General features: G+C 53.5%; 1 protein-coding gene across 5 annotated transcripts in view; it reads right to left on the bottom strand.

Annotated features, from left to right (window-relative positions):
- ARAP1 (ArfGAP with RhoGAP domain, ankyrin repeat and PH domain 1) overlaps positions 1 to 16,997 on the bottom strand; it is a 65,293-nt gene that overhangs the window by 19,672 nt on the left and 28,624 nt on the right. For 4 of the 5 annotated variants that reach the window (XM_025459126.3, XM_025459128.3, XM_025459127.3 and 1 more), the window contains 10 exons: positions 8,922 to 9,091; positions 8,315 to 8,382; positions 7,611 to 7,747; positions 7,314 to 7,469; positions 6,852 to 6,921; positions 6,433 to 6,553; positions 5,837 to 6,027; positions 5,170 to 5,276; positions 2,770 to 2,969; positions 122 to 207 (listed from right to left, as the gene is read on the bottom strand). In XM_025459126.3, coding sequence (XP_025314911.1) covers positions 122 to 207; positions 2,770 to 2,969; positions 5,170 to 5,276; positions 5,837 to 6,027; positions 6,433 to 6,553; positions 6,852 to 6,921; positions 7,314 to 7,469; positions 7,611 to 7,747; positions 8,315 to 8,382; positions 8,922 to 9,091 — 1,306 coding nt within the window. Of the gene's footprint in view, positions 1 to 121; positions 208 to 2,769; positions 2,970 to 5,169; positions 5,277 to 5,836; positions 6,028 to 6,432; positions 6,554 to 6,851; positions 6,922 to 7,313; positions 7,470 to 7,610; positions 7,748 to 8,314; positions 8,383 to 8,921; positions 9,092 to 16,615; positions 16,680 to 16,997 lie in introns of all 5 variants that reach the window. The other variant, XM_035703730.2, reaches the window with a different exon arrangement.

Here is a 16,997-nt window from a genome sequence, read left to right as displayed (position 1 = left end):
CAAAGGTCTCTTCTAGCTCCAGGGGGCCAAGGTCTGTGAGCAGGGGGAGAGCGGTGGGGAGACCCAGGCAGCAGGCAGCGGAGCGGGCCCCAAACCCAGGTGACAAGCAAGGCCTCCCCACCTCGATGAGCGTTTCTGTCCACACTTTCCTGTCCATCTTCAGGCTCCGCACCTTGGAGACACCAGCGCCCAGGCCACGGTGCTCCCCTGCAGACAGAGGGCCCTCACCTTCACACAAGCACTTACCTTCCCACCCTCCCCGCAGGGGAATCCAAGCAGGGGCAGACAGGGAGAGGCCACTCCCATGCCCACTCCCTGCTCCAGGCGCCACAGAACTGTAAAGTTACCTGGGCTCCTGCAGCAGAACCCCCTCCCCCTGCCCCCCTGCCAGGCCACTCTGCACAGCCCAGCCACACTGATCTTTTTTATCTCTCTCTCTTTTTTTCAAAAAAAATTTTTTTTTTATGATAGTCACAGAGAGAGAGAGAGAGAGAGAGGCAGAGACACAGGCAGAGAGAGAAGCAGGCTCCATGCACCGGGAGCCCGACGTGGGATTCGATCCCAGGTCTCCAGGATCGCGCCCTGGGCCAAAGGCAGGCGCTAAACCACGCCACCCAGGGATCCCCTCTCTCTTTTTTTTAAAGTAAGCTCTAGGACCAACATGGGCCTTGAACTCATTACCCTCCATCCCCCCACCCCCACTTTGAGGGGCGTCAAGAGTCACATACCCACTGAGCCAGCCAGGCCCCCCAGAGTGATCTCCTTAAAATGCAAATCCCCTTATTTCAGATCCTTGCTTTAGATAACCCCCTCCCATGGCTCCCTAGAATTTTTTTTAAGATTTTATTTATTTATTCATGAGAGATACAGAGAGAAAGAGAGAGACACAGGCACAGGCAGAGGGAGAAGCGGGCTCCATGCAGGGAACCTGATGTGGGACTCGATCCCAGGTCTCCAGGATCACACCCTGGGCTGAAAGCGGCACTAAACTGCTTCCCGGCTCCCTAGAATTAGATTTAAATTCCTTACCTGCTTCTGCAAGTTCATCTCAAAATTTCTCTCAACCCCAATCCTGTTTAGCCACACTCTCCTCCCTCTTCTAATCAGCCATACTCATTCCTGTTTCAGGGACTTTGCACTCACAGTTCTTTCTGCCTGGACTCTCTTCCCCCATCTCCCCAGAGCTGCCTCCCTCCTCACATTCAGGTCTTAGCTGACATGTCATCTTCTTAGAGAGGGCTTCCCAACAAACACATTCTCTGCCTAGCACTTCATTACCTAGTATTTCTATTGGTTCATATATGTATTTTCCATCTCTTCCCACTAGAATGTAAGCTGCCTGAGAGAAGGAACCCTGACTGCTTGCTTTAGGGTCTAGCCTCCATGCCTAGAACAAAGTCTGGCAGACAGAGAGCACTTAGTAAATCTCTGTGGAATAAGAGGGCAGGGCAAGTTGGGGCTGTAGAGAATGCAGCCTTACTCAGCTACAGGTCCCAGGAAGAACCTCTGGGGTAGGGAGCAGGCTGGGGGTATTAGGAGCACTGAGTGCTGCCTGGTTCTAGCTTCAGCCTCACCCCCCTCTGCAGTCTCCTAGGGGAGCGCCTCATTCACACCTGTCACCCACACCACTCAGAGAGCTAATACCTTTCTTTTTCTTTTTTTTTATTTTTTTAACTTTTATTTATTTATGATAGTCATACAGAGAGAGAGACAGAGACAGAGGCAGAGGGAGAAGCAGGCTCCATGCACCGGGAGCCCGACGTGGGATTCGATCCCGGGTCTCCAGGATCGCGCCCTGGGCCAAAGGCAGGCGCTAAACCGCTGCGCCACCCAGGGATCCCAGCTAATACCTTTCTAAATCCAGTCATTTCTTTCCTGTATGCAGATCTCACAGCTCCAGGCCTCTTGGACATTTGCCCTAGATGTTCCCCAGGCTTCGGGGTTTCTCACTGAGCTCAGTGCCTTCCCCAGAACTCTCCCCCCGCCCCGGATCCCCATCTCCAGCTGCCCAAAGCTGCCACCTGGGCATCATCAGCTCCCCTGAGGGCCAAATCCCTAACACTCAAGGTGTCTGGCATAGCACAGACCCCCCAATAAATGGCAGGTGGTGAGATGAATGCTCTTGGGTGCCAGCCTCTATCTTTCTCACCCTCCTCATCTGATCTGTCACAGGGACTTTTACACCACAGAGCCTGTACATCTCTCGAGTCCTCTCCATTGCTTCCCCAGACAAGGCCTCAGCCTGTTCCTCTCTCTAGTGTATCCACTAACAGCCTCCCCACTGCTCTCCAGTCTCAGCCCTCCAACGAGATTCCACCCACCGGCCAGAGACTGAGGCACAAATCTGAATGTGGCCCTCCCACCCCTGCTCCCATCTCCTTTGGATGAAACATCAGCATCTCCCACGGCATGCAAAGCCCTGCCAGCCCCTTCTGTCTCATTTCTTTCCACCCCTCTGATGTGATGGGGTGCTGGACCCCAATCGGCCTGGGCTCAAATTCAGACTTACTTGCCAGGCCACCTGGAACGAGCTGTTTCCCCTCCCTGTGCCTCAGTGTCCTTACCCATGGCATATGCAGTTGAATCCCTACCTCGCAATCTCAGGACTACAAGCTAATCACGGTGGGAAAGGCCTGGCGCACAGAGGCAACTTCATCCACAGTGATGTGACTACCATCTGGGCTCCGGCCCCTCTGGCCAGACAGGCCACCTGCCATCCCAACACACCAGCCCTGTTGGGCCTCAGCCTAGTGCCCCAGCCCCACACACCTGCACAGCGCTTGCAGATGACAACACAGAGGTTGATGGAGGCCCAGTCAGGCTGGGCAGCCCCGCAGTCAGCACAGAACCTGTTGGGGTCCACGGCCCAGATGCGCTCGGCCACCTCTGAGGTAGACAGGGCCTCTGCGATGGCTCCCTGCATGGCCTCCAGCCACTGCTCCTTCTCTAGCTCCGATTCAGCTGAGAAGCTATGGACACAGGAGGAGGAAGGCACTGGTGGGAGAGGGCTCAGAGAGATTTGGGGGTGGCATGAAGAGGCACAGCGTGACGTGGGCAGAACAAGGAGTTGAGTGCTCATAACCGGAAGACAGAAGCATCCTGGGTCTGTGAGGAAGGTGGGCATGGACAACATCAAGGGTACCATGAGCCAAAGAGACATGTGGGGGGGTTGGGGAGCCCAGCTGGGGAGTAGGAAAGGCTGCTGGGAAGAAATGATGCCTGAACTAAGCCTTGACAGATGAGAAGGGCTTAGCCAGGAGAAGAGGTGTAAAGGTTTTCTAGACAGAGGGAATAACATGTGCAAAGGGGCACACAGGGCATTCCAGGATCTGGGGGCAAGATGGGCAGACTGGCAGAGAAGAGGCTGGGAGACATACAGGGACAAGCTGTGCCAGGCAGAGGAGGTCAAAGTGTACCCAGAAGACAAGAGAGAAGCAGAGGAGGGTTTTAGTGGGGTGGAGGAGAGGGTAAAGAGATGTCTTCTTCTGATTCTTTCTTTCCCTGCCACCATCACCCCACATATGCGTGCATTCAAGATTCGACTATCCCTATAGCCCACTACCATGGCCCAAAAAGGCATCACTGCTAGAGACATGACAGGCATTAATGCTGCTTGACCAGAGGTGCTGAGGACCGTGCTCATCCACGAAGGTCTGACATATGGAATCTGCAAGCTGTCAAGGCCTTAGCTAAGCACTAAGCCTGTCTCTGTGTTCCTATGTTCAATGGTCTCAGCCTACATGTCAGGCTGGTGGAGGTCCTTGGTGCTGAACACCTGATCAACCTAATTAAGATTGATGATGACGAGAAACCAGGTGAATGGTCAGACCTCCGTAAAACCAACAGACAAGAAAAACATTGGAAAGTGGTTGGTCACGGTTGTGCGGTATTTAAGGATGACGGCACAAAGAATCTCAGGCCAACGATGTCATTGAAGATTACCTCAAAGGCAAGAAATAAAAACTTGGCTTTCAACAAAAAGGAAAGACAAGACCCCACTGGCAGTCACAGACAGGCAGCCAAAGCATGAGGAGGTGCCACCACTGGGCCAGAGACCCCTCTGGCCTGGTACAAAATGGGGCAGGGCCAGACAGAGGTGAGAGAGAGCTATGAAGGTAAGGTAAGGGTTGTGACAGGCATGCGTGGGGCTGAACAGGAGAGGCAGGCATCCCCATGGATGAAGTCAGGGGCCTGGGAGGTACAGGGAGGCGAGGGGGGAGACATCCACAAAACTGTTGGACATGCAGGTGTGGAGCTCAGGAGGAAGTCCTTGCGGGAGACAGAGATCTATGCTAAGGGCAAAGAACATGACAGCGGAGCCGTGAGGGGGCTAGTGATGACAGAGCAATTATCACACACCATGTCAGGTAACAGTTTTACAAAGACTACCGTGGTCTTACTCACAGAGGAAGAAACTGAGGCACAGAGAGGTCAAGTGAGTTGCCCGGGTCACACAGTAGTGTGACCCAGGATGTTATAGACTGACTTGTGTCCCCACAGTGTGAATGCATCTGGAGACAGGGCCTCTAGGGAGGTAATTAAGGTTAAATAATGTCATAAGAGTAAGGCTCTAATCTGACAAGACTGGTGTTTCTCTTTCCCTCTCTCTCTCTCTCTCTCTCTCTCTCTCTCTCTCTCCCTCTCCTTCTGTCTCTCCAGGCACACAGAGGAAAAGCTGTGTGAGATGCAGTAAGGAGATGGCCATCTACAAGCCAGGAAGAGGGGCCTCACCAGAAACTAACCCTGATGGCTCCTTGACCTTGGACTTCCAGCTTCTAGAACTGTGAGAAAATAAATTTCTGTTGTTGAAGCCCCCCTCAGGTTGTGCTATCCTGTCATGCATGGCAGCCAAGCTGACTAATACATAGGATTTGAACTGAGGCATGGCACAGTGCCTTGGAGGTGGCAGCTGATGGCCTCGGAGTGACGGAGGGAGGGGGACAGGCGGCCAATGCATGAGGAGGAAGGAGGGAAGGGTGAAAGTGAGATTTCTTAGAAAGGAGAGGTAGAGCAGGTTAGTGAGTGGAGGTAAAGGACCAGTGGGGGTGGGCAGGGCTGGGAAGGGAGAGGAGAAATCCATCCTAGAAGAAGGGGCAGTTTCCCAAATAAGCAAGAAGAGAATCCTGGCAGGGAGAGATGACGCAGGTAAGCGAAGAGAGGGAGGCTTACCTGAAGATGCGGTAGGGGGTGGTGAGGTCGAAGCTGCGCCGGTCTGCTTCCTTCACATTGCCTACGCTCATGTCAATGAAGGTGATGCCAATGCCCAGGTGGTACTCCTAGCAGGTAGGTGGGAAGGGGTGAGGGCAAGGCCTGGGGGCAGGGCACAAGGCCCAGGAAGGGATAGAGAGGAAGGGGAGGTCATACCTTAGGGACTAGAAAGTGCCTTGGAAGGACGTAAAGAGGACTCAGGAATCTGGAAATGGACCCAGGTTCAGGGGCCATGTTGCAATAGGGACAGGGAGAAGGAGGCAGGGCAGTAATGGGAAGATAATGCTCAGGGACCAGGCAGGGGACACGGTCAGAACTAGGAGCAGGAAGGGTAGCTGGCACAGGGCTAAGAACAGTCAGGGGAAGGAGGAAAGGGAAGGGGCAGGGCTGAGGGACCAGGTGGGCAGGGGGCACGCCTGAGGGAGCAAGGTGGACAGGGGGCAGGCCTGAGGTACCTGGTAGGCACAGGGTAGGGGGCAAGGCTGAGGGAGCAGGGTGGGCAGGGCTGAGGGAGCAGGATGGGCAGGGGGCAGGCTTGAGGGAGCAGCATGAACAATGGGCAGGGCTAAGGGACCAGGTGGGCAGGGGGCAGGGGAGTGGTTTAGCAAACTGGCTGACCCCTTCGCACCTCCAGATTCTTATACAGCTGCACTTTGTCCCCAACCACGGCCACATACAGTTTATTCTTGAAACCACGAAGTTCCAGGCTGCCAGCCCGGTCAGGCAACTCTGAGCCTCGGACACCCAATGGGTAAGTGCTAGACAGCTGAGCCCGGGCCACTGCCTGCTGCAGGGCCTGCATCCACTCCTTCCGCTCCACTGCAGGCAAAGGGGAAAAACTAAGCCTGAGCTCAGCCTGGCAGGGTTCCCTGCTCTGGGCTCCTCAGGCAACGCCTCTGCCAGCAAGCCCATTTGGACTCGCCCACCCATCTCTATCTCTGAGTTCTCTGACTTGGACAAGTTCAGGTTCCAAGCCCAGCTGTGCAAGCTAACTGGCCACTTCGCCTCTCTGAGCCTATTTCCCCTGTAAATGGAAATATGTGGTTCTGAGGACTCCGTGGGTATATCACGCACAGAGCCAGTCGGAGAGTGCCCCCTTCTCTACCCTATGTCGTAGAGGATTGACTCCTCTCTGGGTTTGATGTGGGGGAGCAGATGTGCCCTGGTTCTCCTCCCTCATTTATCAGGCCAAACTGCCAGTCTTCTCCTCGCCCCACGCCTCACCATCACTCTCTGCCCGGAAGGCAAAGGTCCGGTTGTTCGTGATCACTTCAAACTTCTGGTCCCCGATGGCAGCTATGCGGGAGATGCAGGCCACAGAGATAAAGCGCTTAGAGTAGGCATCCTGGGGAAGAGAAGGAAGCTGTATTGTGGGGGGTGCGGCACCTAAAGGCCCAGCCCCTCCTCGGTTCCTTCAACCTCAGTGGAAACCAAGGCTAACTACAGCTCCATCTTCCACAGGGGGTCAGGGACAGCCCCTGCACGGACCCTGACCACGGCCCACAGCTGGCCAATGTGTCAGGAAGACACAGCTCAAGGAGTCAGACTGGAGCTCAGGTGAGGACTCGTCCGGGGAGGGACTCCACCTGTATCCAGTGTCAAGAGTCAGCAGGGGTCCCGTCAGGGACCAACACAGGCCTCACCTTGTTACTGTCAAAGTATCTCAAGTGATCGGCATCCAGTCTCACCCATCGCTTCTGATAGATATAAGATCTGGAGAAGCAGAAGCAGAAGGACAAGCAGAGCTCAGGATTGGGGGTTAGAGGAGAGGCTCTAAGATTACCCCAGCCCCTCTATGGTAGTCACATACTACCATAAAGTTAGGAACAGCCAGGTTCAAGGGAGAAAGGAACCCAAATGGTCACTGAGAAGATGGACTTTACCTACAGCAAGAATAATTAAACTCAGACTCAAAGTAGAACTTCCCAATTTTAAGGTTAATAAAACATAGGTCTGGTGGGATGATCAATTGTTACAGTCTGCCTGGAGAGAGACCTATTCAAATAACCTTAGCCCTTCTGGTTTTCAGATCCAGTATACCAGTATACTAGAGCACTCCCCATCTCCATGCAGAGAACCAGCGGGACCTAACAGGCCTCACTCACCCCTGCGGTGGGTTCTTGTCCAGCCAGCCGGCCTTGATGACCGAGGTGATGGGGGCAGAGCCCCCAGAGAGCCCATCCATGGGGTGTGGTGGGAGCTCGGGGATCAGGAGGCTGCTGGGCAGGGACGAGTTCAGGCTGCTGGTGTGCCATCCACCACTGGCGAAAGAGGAGAGGCAATGAAGTAGCCGAGGATGGGAGCTCCCACAGGGAGGAGCCGAAGAGGTGGAGTGGCCCGGCCACGCTTGGGAAAGGAGGGAGGCTGGGCAGGACAACCACTGGAGAAGAGTGGACACTTACTTGGGGATGCCCTCATAGGCATGGTCATCCTCATCTTCATCTCCTTGGTCGTCGTCTTCCCCAGACAGTTCCTCACCCTCGCTCAGCAGACTGGCCACGCGCACAGCCCGTGGGACCTGGCTCACCAGGAGCTCCTCCTGCCCCCCCACCCCCAGACCCAGCATCATGTTTCCCTTCGAGCCCTAGATCACACCCATACAGGGTCCCTGCCCCGCCTGCTCGGTCCACTCCATCCACGCCCCACACCACCCGGCATTTTCACTGCTGCTTGCACACCCTCCCCCCACCGGCAGACTGCACAGGGACCCAGGGAGACAGCCTCGGAGACAAAGATGAAGGGATAGTGAAAAATACTCAGGGATGGAGAGTTAAGACATGGGAACCCAGAAAGTGAAAGGAAGTCGGAGGGAGACACTCCAAGGGAGAAGTGCTCCAAACACCAATGGAAAGAGGAGGCCACACACAGCCATCCAGACGTGGCTGAAGACTGAGCTGGGACCGCAAGTCAGAGCTCCCAGGCCCCTAGCCCAGAGCTCAGGTCCTATGCTCAAATCCTAAGCTCTGCACAGCAAGAGAACAAGGGGGGAAGGAAGCTTCCCTGGGAACTGGAGGCCCTTTCTCTGGTGGTCCTCAGGTTCTGCAAGGCAGCGGGGCAGCCCACCCTCCACTCTGACAGCCGAGCCCTAATCACCACCTGTCCCCACCTTCTTGGTCATCAGGCTGGCTGGGGCCCCTGGCCCCTCCTCTGGAGCCTCATCGTAGTCAGAGTCATCTGAGAAGAGAGGGGGGGATACTCAGAAGCAAAGAACCTAGCCTCCCCTCCCGGGAACCCTGGCCTGACTTCACAAAAGCCACCCTCAGCCTAAAAGAGATCCCACTCCAGCCTGGCTTTCAAAAATAGGCACATGCGACAGGAAATGCTATTTATACTCTCAGGGCCCCAAAGGACAGTAATAGGGGGTGGCCAAATGAGAGGCCAGACCAGGAAGTCTAATAGGTGGTGAGTTTGGGGGTCAGGAGCAGGGGCTGTCTAAAAAGGCTGAAAAAGTAACAGGCATCAAGAAAAGTGGACAATCCAAGGAAAAGCAAAATCATCAAACAACTCAAAAAGTTTGCCATGTGCACTTAACAGAGGTAGGTGCTGTCATCTCCATTTTGAGGATGAAGAGAATGATGTTCACCTGTCCAAGGCTACATGGTGTATGTGGCAGAGCCCAAAAGAAAGTTCGATCCTTGCATCCTTGTAGACTCTTGAGGGGCCCTGATTCCAGGCTACACACGGGGAACCCCATGCCTGGCTATGGCACTTACCGAACTCCGGGGGCAGGCGAAGAGGCTTCGGGGGGATCTCTGGGGGGCTGGGAGGTGGAGACAGGGGCTGTAGAGGCACCCGGGGGAAGGTGGCCGGGGGCTCCTCAGGCTCTGGCTGGGGAGGTGATGACAGTGGTGGTGACACTAGCTTCTCTTCCTTGGAGGGAAGGCTGGGAAGAGACCAAAAGTTGGACACCAGGAGGTTAGCTCCAGGCAGTTGAGCCACTGGGCTGGCTCACTATGTGACAGAGCCAGGACTCGAACCCATTGAGGCCCCAGCTCACCTGAGCTGCAGCAAAGCTCATTCATTCCACAAATTCCAACAGAAGCCTCCCTCACCTCATTCCCCTGCCCCTAATCCCCCAAGCTCCTTAAGCTTAAAGGAACTAGGCCCCTTCTTTGGCCATGAGCTGGCCCTGCATTGCTGTGACAGGGTCACCTGTCCCCAAAGCTCTAGCTTTCAGCCACATGTACCCATAGGGTCTCCAATCTGGAAGAGGGATGCCAGCCAGAATGGGCTGGGGGGTGGTTTGCACCCTAACCTGGGGAGTCAAGGAAGACTGGAGGAGGTGATGCTTGACCTGAGCTTTTATCCTTTTTAGGGATAAGGAGGCATTTGTTGGCAGGTGGATGGATCAGGATCAAAATGGGCATCCAGACCAAAGCCTTAAAAACCAAGTCCTAAGGCCCTGAGCTGTGGGTCTCTGGGCCAAGACCACCTTCTTTGTTGCCCCAGACATGACATTCACCACACCCTGTGTGCCCTCAGACCCCTCAAACTCACCTGATCCCACCACACTCCTCTATTTTTAAATATACAGTGTTACATTAGCTTCAGGTGTACAATATGATGATTTGCCAATCCTACGCATTTCTCAGTGCTCATCAGGATAAGTGTACTCCTGATCCCTTCATCTATTTCCCCTAGCCCCCATTTCTCTCCGATAACCACCAGTTTGTTCCCCATATTTAAGTGTCTGTTTTTTTGTCTTTGTTATTTTGTTTCCTAAATTCCATATATGAGTGAAATCATATGGTATTTGTCTTTCTCTGATTTCACTCCACATCATAGCCTCCGGCTCCATACATGTTGTTGCACATGGCATGATGATCTCATTCTTTATTATGGCTGAATAATATCCCATATTATGTGGGAGATATATATATATATATATAATATCTTCTTTATCCATTCACCTATCGAGGGACACTTAGTTGCTTCCATATCTTGGCTATTGTAAATACTTCTACAATCAACATAGGGCTGCATATACTCTTTTGAGTTAGTGTTTTCATTTCTTTTGGGTTAATACCCAGCAATGGAATTACTGGATTATATGGTAGTTCTATTTTTGTTGGTTTTTTTTTTTTTTTTTGAGGAACCTCCATTCTGTCTTCCACAGAGGCTGCACCAACTTGCATTCTCACCAACAGTGCACGTGAGTTCCTTCTTCTATACATCCTTCCTAACGCTTGTTTGCCCATCACACTCTTCTTGCACACCAGCCCCTCATCTCTGCTATCACCACCTCGCTCCCCGCCAAACCTTCCCCCAACTCCAAGGCCAGGTTCAGAGCCCCCTGGGCTCCCACAGCCAAAGTGCTCTGTGTATCTGTCTCTGCACAGTTCACACTGCTCCCTACAGGCTGAGTGTCTCCTGGCTTTGGCCTCTGATATGCGACGAAACCCTGCCCCAGTCTTAGCCTGTGTGTCCAAGGAAAAGCACTTAGTGTCTCTGAGCCTTGTTTCTTCTTCTGTAGAGCGGGGACTACATCACCGAACTGGCAGGGTATTTGGGAGAATTAACCAAGACAAGGCATGTTGTGACACAGCTGGAACAAGGCACCTAAACCCGGAAGCCTGGCCCCACCCACTGTCTCTGCCAGCGTCTGGCAGGGGCCAAGGAGGAACACCAGAGTGGGTGGGCAACTCGCCTCACCGGTTATTTTCAGCCTGGTCATTGCCCCAGTGTCCCTGGCAGTGATTGGCAGTGTGTGTCTACCGCAAGAGCAAGCAAGGGCTGGGGCATGACCATGATGCAGGCCTTTGTTCCTGCTCTTGCCTCCTCCAGCAATCCCTTCCTCTTGGTCTCTGACCAGAGAACATCTACTTGTCCTTTGACTCCAAACTTAAGTTCTGCTTCTCTCAAAGTCTTTCCTGACACCTCTTTCACACTCCCCCAGACCCTGCCCATCTTCCCCTCTGTTACAAGCTTTATTTATTTATTTAAAAAGATCTTTTTTATTTCAGACAGACAGAGAGCATGCATGCTCATGCAGACTGCGAGGTCGGGGGAAGGGCAGAGGGAAAGGGAGAAGCAGACTCCGGCTGACAGGGAGCCCAATGTGGGGCTCAATCCCAGAAACCCAGGATCATGATCTGAGCCAACCGCAGACACTTAACTGACTGAGCCGCCCAGGTCCCCCCTCCCCCCTACCGTTACAAGTTTTAAACAAACTATTCCAAATGACATTTTTTAAAGCATCTCCCTCCTTTGTTCCAGGCATTCTGCTAGCATCTAAGCCAGGATCTGAATGCTGCCTCCACCGTCCATGTGCTTCCTAGGACACATGGCTACTTCCCTATCACCCTGTGCTCTAACCATCTCCTCTCCGCATGTGGGTAAAGAATGAATGAAACTCTTTCTCTTTCTGTGAATCTGACCTTCAGTTAGCTTTCTCGTGCTGTTCCCGGAGAAACCTGCTAAAGGTGGCATGCCAGCCATGTTCCTTGGGAACACTGCCTTTGACAAAAGTGGCTTGAATGAGTGAGGCACTGTACCTAGACTGGGAGAAACTGAAGGTGGGCTCTCGACCTGGTGGAGAAGCTGGAGCTTCGGGCTTCTCTAAATGTGGTGGCTTGGAACTGGGCACATCCCATGTAGGAACCTGAAACCACACCTGTGGGGTCCTTAGGGGACATGCCCTTAGAAACATCTGACCTTTTTTTTTTTTAACTTTTTTTTTTTTTTTTTTTTGCTTTTTAAGATTTTATTTATTTTATTCATGAGAGACACAGAGAGAGAGAGAGAGAGAGAGAGAGAGAGGCAGAGACAGAGGGAGAGGGAGAAGTAGGCTCTATGCAGGAAGCCCAACGTGGGACTCGATCCCAGGTCTCCAGGATCAGGCCCTGGGCTGAAGGCAGCACTAAACCACTGAGCCACCTGGGCTGCCCCAAAACATCTGACCCTTGAGTCCAGATGTTTCTAAGTCAGGGTGGCCCTCGCATCTATCTGCTGTGAATCTTGGTCCCCTCCCCCTGAGCTGTACCCTGAGGGGGGCCACAGACAGCTGTGTGAATGGTGGCTCCGACGGCTACCAGGACCCCGCAGCAGAGAAAGACCTGCTGCTACCCTGGCGGCCAGCTGTTCCCTCCTGAAATGACCGGATGCCAGGGGGGCCTATGGTACTCTTGAGAGCCTGAATGTTTAGCTGGACCTAAGAAGATCCCCTGGTGGACACTGCACCAGGCTGTCTCCCCTGCTTGACTGTGAGTCTCTTTAGGCCAGGGGCAGCTTCGGGCCTGAGTCTTTAACCCCACAGCCCAGTGCAGGAAGCAGTGGAGTCAGCAACAAGAGCATGCTGGGTGGGCGGGTGGATGGATGACAAAACAAGTAAATGGTTGAATGGATGGGTAGGTGGGGGACAGATGGGTAAGTGGAGAGGTGGCCATCATGGTTGAGAGAAAAGTGAATGAAAGGGCGACGAAAGGGGTGCCTAGGTGGCTCAGTAGGTTAAGTGTCTACCTTAGGCTCAGGTCATGATTCCAGGACCTTGCATCAGGTCCCTGCTGAGCAGGGAGCCTGTTTCTCTCTCTCCCTCTGCTCGTCCCCCTGCTTGGGCTCATTCTCTATGTCTCTCTGTCAAATAAATAAATAAAATCTCTCTCTTAAAAAAAAAAGTGAAGGAAGGCCTAGAGACTGAGTAAGTACCCACAGGTCCAAGGGTGTGACCCTGGCTGGTCAGCTGCAACATCCTTGGAGACTTCCTGATGGGCAAAGCAGTCTATGACACACGGCCTCCCAGACCCCAAGAAGAAGGGGCCTTGGGGGCGGGGGGTCTGGCCTGTGATCAGCTAAGAGCAGAATTCCAGGCTGTGAGGCCAGGGTCAGTCAGACTGACCCAGAAGAAGTGGGGATGGGCTCTGCCCCTCCAATGCCAAGCAGTGCCAAGTGCTTCCCTGCCCTCCCCCAGGACTGAGGGCCAGTGCGGAGGGGAAGAGGGTGGCAACAAAGCATCCTCAGAGCTGAAGAAGCATCAGCCCTCCCAACTGAGGACCCCAGTTGCCTCCCGCCTCCATCCCTGTCCTGACTGTCTGGGAGGGATCTGCCATCTGAGGCCTGTCTCCTGGCCTGTGGGGTCCCAGAGGCAGGTGCCACCCCTACCTTATTCACTATTGCATGCCTAGCACTCAGCAGGGATTAATAAATAAATGAATATCTGGATTAATCAATTTTTATTAGTTTTCTGTGTATGTATATATTCTCAGTTGTCTTCTCTCTCTCGCCTTTTTTTTTTTTAATTAAGATTTTACTTATTGACAGAGAGAGGCAGGGGGAGTGGCAGGCAGAAGGAGAAGGAGAGCAGGAAACCTGACACAGGCCTCAATCTTAGGACCCTGGGATCATGACCTGAGCTGACAGCAGACGTCCAACTGACCAAGCCACTCAGGTGCCCTCCCAGTTGTCTTCTGAGTGCTTTACATGGATTCATTGATTTATGCCTCACAAGCACTCTGTAAGGTATGGCATACTATTATCCCCACTTTACAGATAAAGAAACTGAGGCACAGAAATACAAAGTAACTTGTCCTGGATCCAACAGCTGGGATTTATACCCTGGCACCACAGCCTGCAAACTCAACCACCATGTCAAATGAGTCCACGGCCAGGATCTAAGAGCTTCTCTGAGGCCTGCCTGCTTACAATGGCCACCCAACACAGGATGTAGGCAGCTCTGGAGTTGCCATCCAAGAGGGAATGAGATCACAGCTCTCTCTGAAGGCCATTGTGACCATGGCAAGAAGGGAAAAGGGAACAGTGCAAACAGCTCCTCTTCCAGCACAGTCTTTGCAAGCAAATGGCTATGTGCCAAGCAAGTGGAAGCAAGGGGAGGCCCCCATGGACCTCCAGGCCTCACTCTAGCCACCTCTTCCAGGAACCTTCCTGGCTGACCCCTGCCTGCCTACCACAGGACAGGGCCATGCTGAGTCAGGGCCAGGCCAGGAAAGGAGAAGTGGTATCCGGAAGGCACAGCATAGTGGGAAAACCCCAGAGGAAGGGACAGTGCCCACAGAGTGCCCCCACCCCAGCTGGAGCCCTGGCCACTCAGTCCTGCAACCCCAAGAGCGGCCTCAGCTCCAATCTGTAGCTGACACCGAGCTGGATGCTTCCCACTGACTTCTGAGCCATTAGATCAGAAGATTGGCCCCAGCCCTGAGCACCAAACACGAGCACGTGCTCAATGTCCGCCCACTCCAAACCTCTGCTTACGCTGCTTGCTTCCTCCTCACTATCCTCCCCTATCATCTCAGCCCATGCAAAGCCCATGTGTACCTAAGAACCCAGCTCAATGGGCCTATCCTCAGTGGGCTTCCACCTACCCACCATCCCTGGCTCTCCTGCTCCTTCAGCCCCTTTCCCCTCTATCCAAGTGACATGTGGACACATCTGTTCTCCCCACGATGCCCAAAGCAAGATCAGGCAACTCCTGGACAGGGGCTGAGGCTGATTCACCCCAGTCTGGCATCTCAGCCTGAGAAGGTTTGTTTTATTGAATTGGGCAAATACACATACCTGACCTTAAACATGGGGGTTGGGGGAACAAGTGAGGGTCCCTAGTCAGAATGGGTAAGAATAGGATGATCATATCATAGGGTGATCGTATTTTTAAAAATTGTGTAAACCAGAAAGTTTCTGACAGTTTAAAGAAAAACTATTAGTAACTATGTCCAAGCAAGAGGTATAAACAGGGCCTGTCCTGGGCAAAATGAAATGTGTGGTCAGTCTAGCTAAGAGACGGAGCTTCAGAGCCAGGCAGAGCCTGCTCCACCCACTCAAATCCCAGCTTGACTGTCCTTCGGTGTTTGGCCTCGCAAAGCAGGTCACTTTACCTCTGAGCCTCAGTTTCTTCCCTGATTGGTCTTCAGCCTTACTGACAATTCAGTAAGAAAAGCCATTCCCGCAGGTCAGCAGCGCATTTTTCATCCTGGCTTCAGTGAGAGCGGCTCAGATCCCACAGGATGGGCCAAGAATCTGCTTCATGGGCTCCTCCCCCAGGGCGGCCCCTGGCTATTCCTTCAGATCTTTCTGTCTATATCAATCTATATGGCCAAAGGAATCAGGCTTTACCATAAGGACAGATGGGCCAACAGAGTGGGGCGGTCTGAATATTAGGCTGGCCTTGAACTCATCCCCTACTCACTTTCTAGCCATGCTTCTCTGAGCTGTATTCCATAAATGCATACTTCCAGGCCTTTGCATTATGTTGGTCCTTCTACCTAGAACACCGTTTTCTGTCCAAATGGTACATCCTCCCTCACCACTTTGTGCCTCCTCTCATGTTGCCAGCTGGGCTGGGGCCTCCCTGGGGCTCCTCCAGCATCCATGCTTCTGATCACTCAGTATAGTTGTGTCTACCAATGTTTGCTTCACTGAACTGACCTCAGAGGACCAAGAACCCAGGCTTACATCCTGTCTTGGCTTCAGGACCTTCCCCCTAAGGTGTCACACTGGCTTTGGAAGGACCCAGCCCAATCTTAACCTGAGGCTCTCAGGAGCAGAAGAGGGGCTCTCACTGGATGAGGCCCAATGATCTGACCATATCTGTCTCCCCCCCCCACCTCCCATTCCCACGGAGGCAAACCTTCCCATCTGCCCACTTCCTCATTTGTGCCCTGGCTATATGGGGGCTCAGGCCTCAGTCCTGTGCTTCTGGCTTCCTCCGTGACTATCCCTGTCCTTCCTTCTCCATCATGAGACCCAAAGGTCAACCCCTCCAGCACTCCCCTGGTTCTGTTCTGTTACTTCTGCCCAGCTCACAGCATGGAAAGCCCTTCCTGGGTTTCCCGTTGCTTAGATGTCATCTGCAGCAGAATGCCCCCCGGCCTCTGCACATACTGTGAGCCCCCTCGGGCCAGCCTCTCTCCATGCCATCACCCAAAACAGAGGGGGCTTCGAAAAGTTTGATGAATGACCAGCACCCCACTCTCATCCCGATCACTAGAGAAAGACAGCAGTGCCTCATCCCTCCACAGAGCAGAACCCAATGAACCCAGCATCCACTCTCACAGCAAAGGCTTCATTCCACTCTTAGCACTTGTCCCTGGAACGACAGCTACCACTTAGTACCCACTAGGTGCTAAGCATTCTTCTGGGAGGCTTCTGTATTTAATCCCCACAATGATCTAGATCATTAGCTCCAATGTGCTCATGACATGCCTTCAGGAAAGTCTACTCAACCGCTCCCTCCTCTACGCTCACACAGCCAGTTGGGCCCTTTGTGGCATGTCTGCCACTGGGCCTACACTGAGCTTTCCCACAGGCAAGCAGTGCTGTAGTGGGCAGGAGGCGGCAGAGGCCCAGCTCTCCCACCGCAGCTCTTCATGCTTCCCAGGTCTGGGCCTGTGCTGGTTCTTGAGGGCTACAGGGCAAGGCCCATGAGGGGGTCCAAGACTGTATGGACCCCATCCCCTACCTCCTGAGGGTCCAGCTCAAGGTTGTCCTGGTAGGAGAAGGTGCAGGTGGGTATATGCTGAGCCCTGTGGAAAGATGAGCCAAGGGCACAGGGCAGGGCTGGATGCAGACAGGACTCAGTTAGAGGCATTTCTGTGTCCCCAAGTGACTCAAGCACAGGGTTGTTGAGTTCATTAGGGATTCACAGCAATTGGGGGGAGGGAAGGCCAACCCAGCCCGCCAGCATCATAGGTACCCACCACTTTACTGGCTCTAGGGAAGTGTAATAGGAACCACACCAACCAAGTACCAGCCCTCCTCAGGTCTCCCTATTACCCTGGACTCAGTGGGAGGGCAAAGGGAGGTGGAGGCTGCCCACGGCCACAACACCCTTGAACTGGACT

The sequence above is a fragment of the Canis lupus genome, chromosome 21 (genome assembly GCF_003254725.2).
Source record: "Canis lupus dingo isolate Sandy chromosome 21, ASM325472v2, whole genome shotgun sequence".
Lineage (NCBI taxonomy): Eukaryota > Metazoa > Chordata > Mammalia > Carnivora > Canidae > Canis > Canis lupus.
Note: the sequence above shows the minus strand (reverse complement) of the source record. Positions and strands in the feature narration are given on the sequence as shown.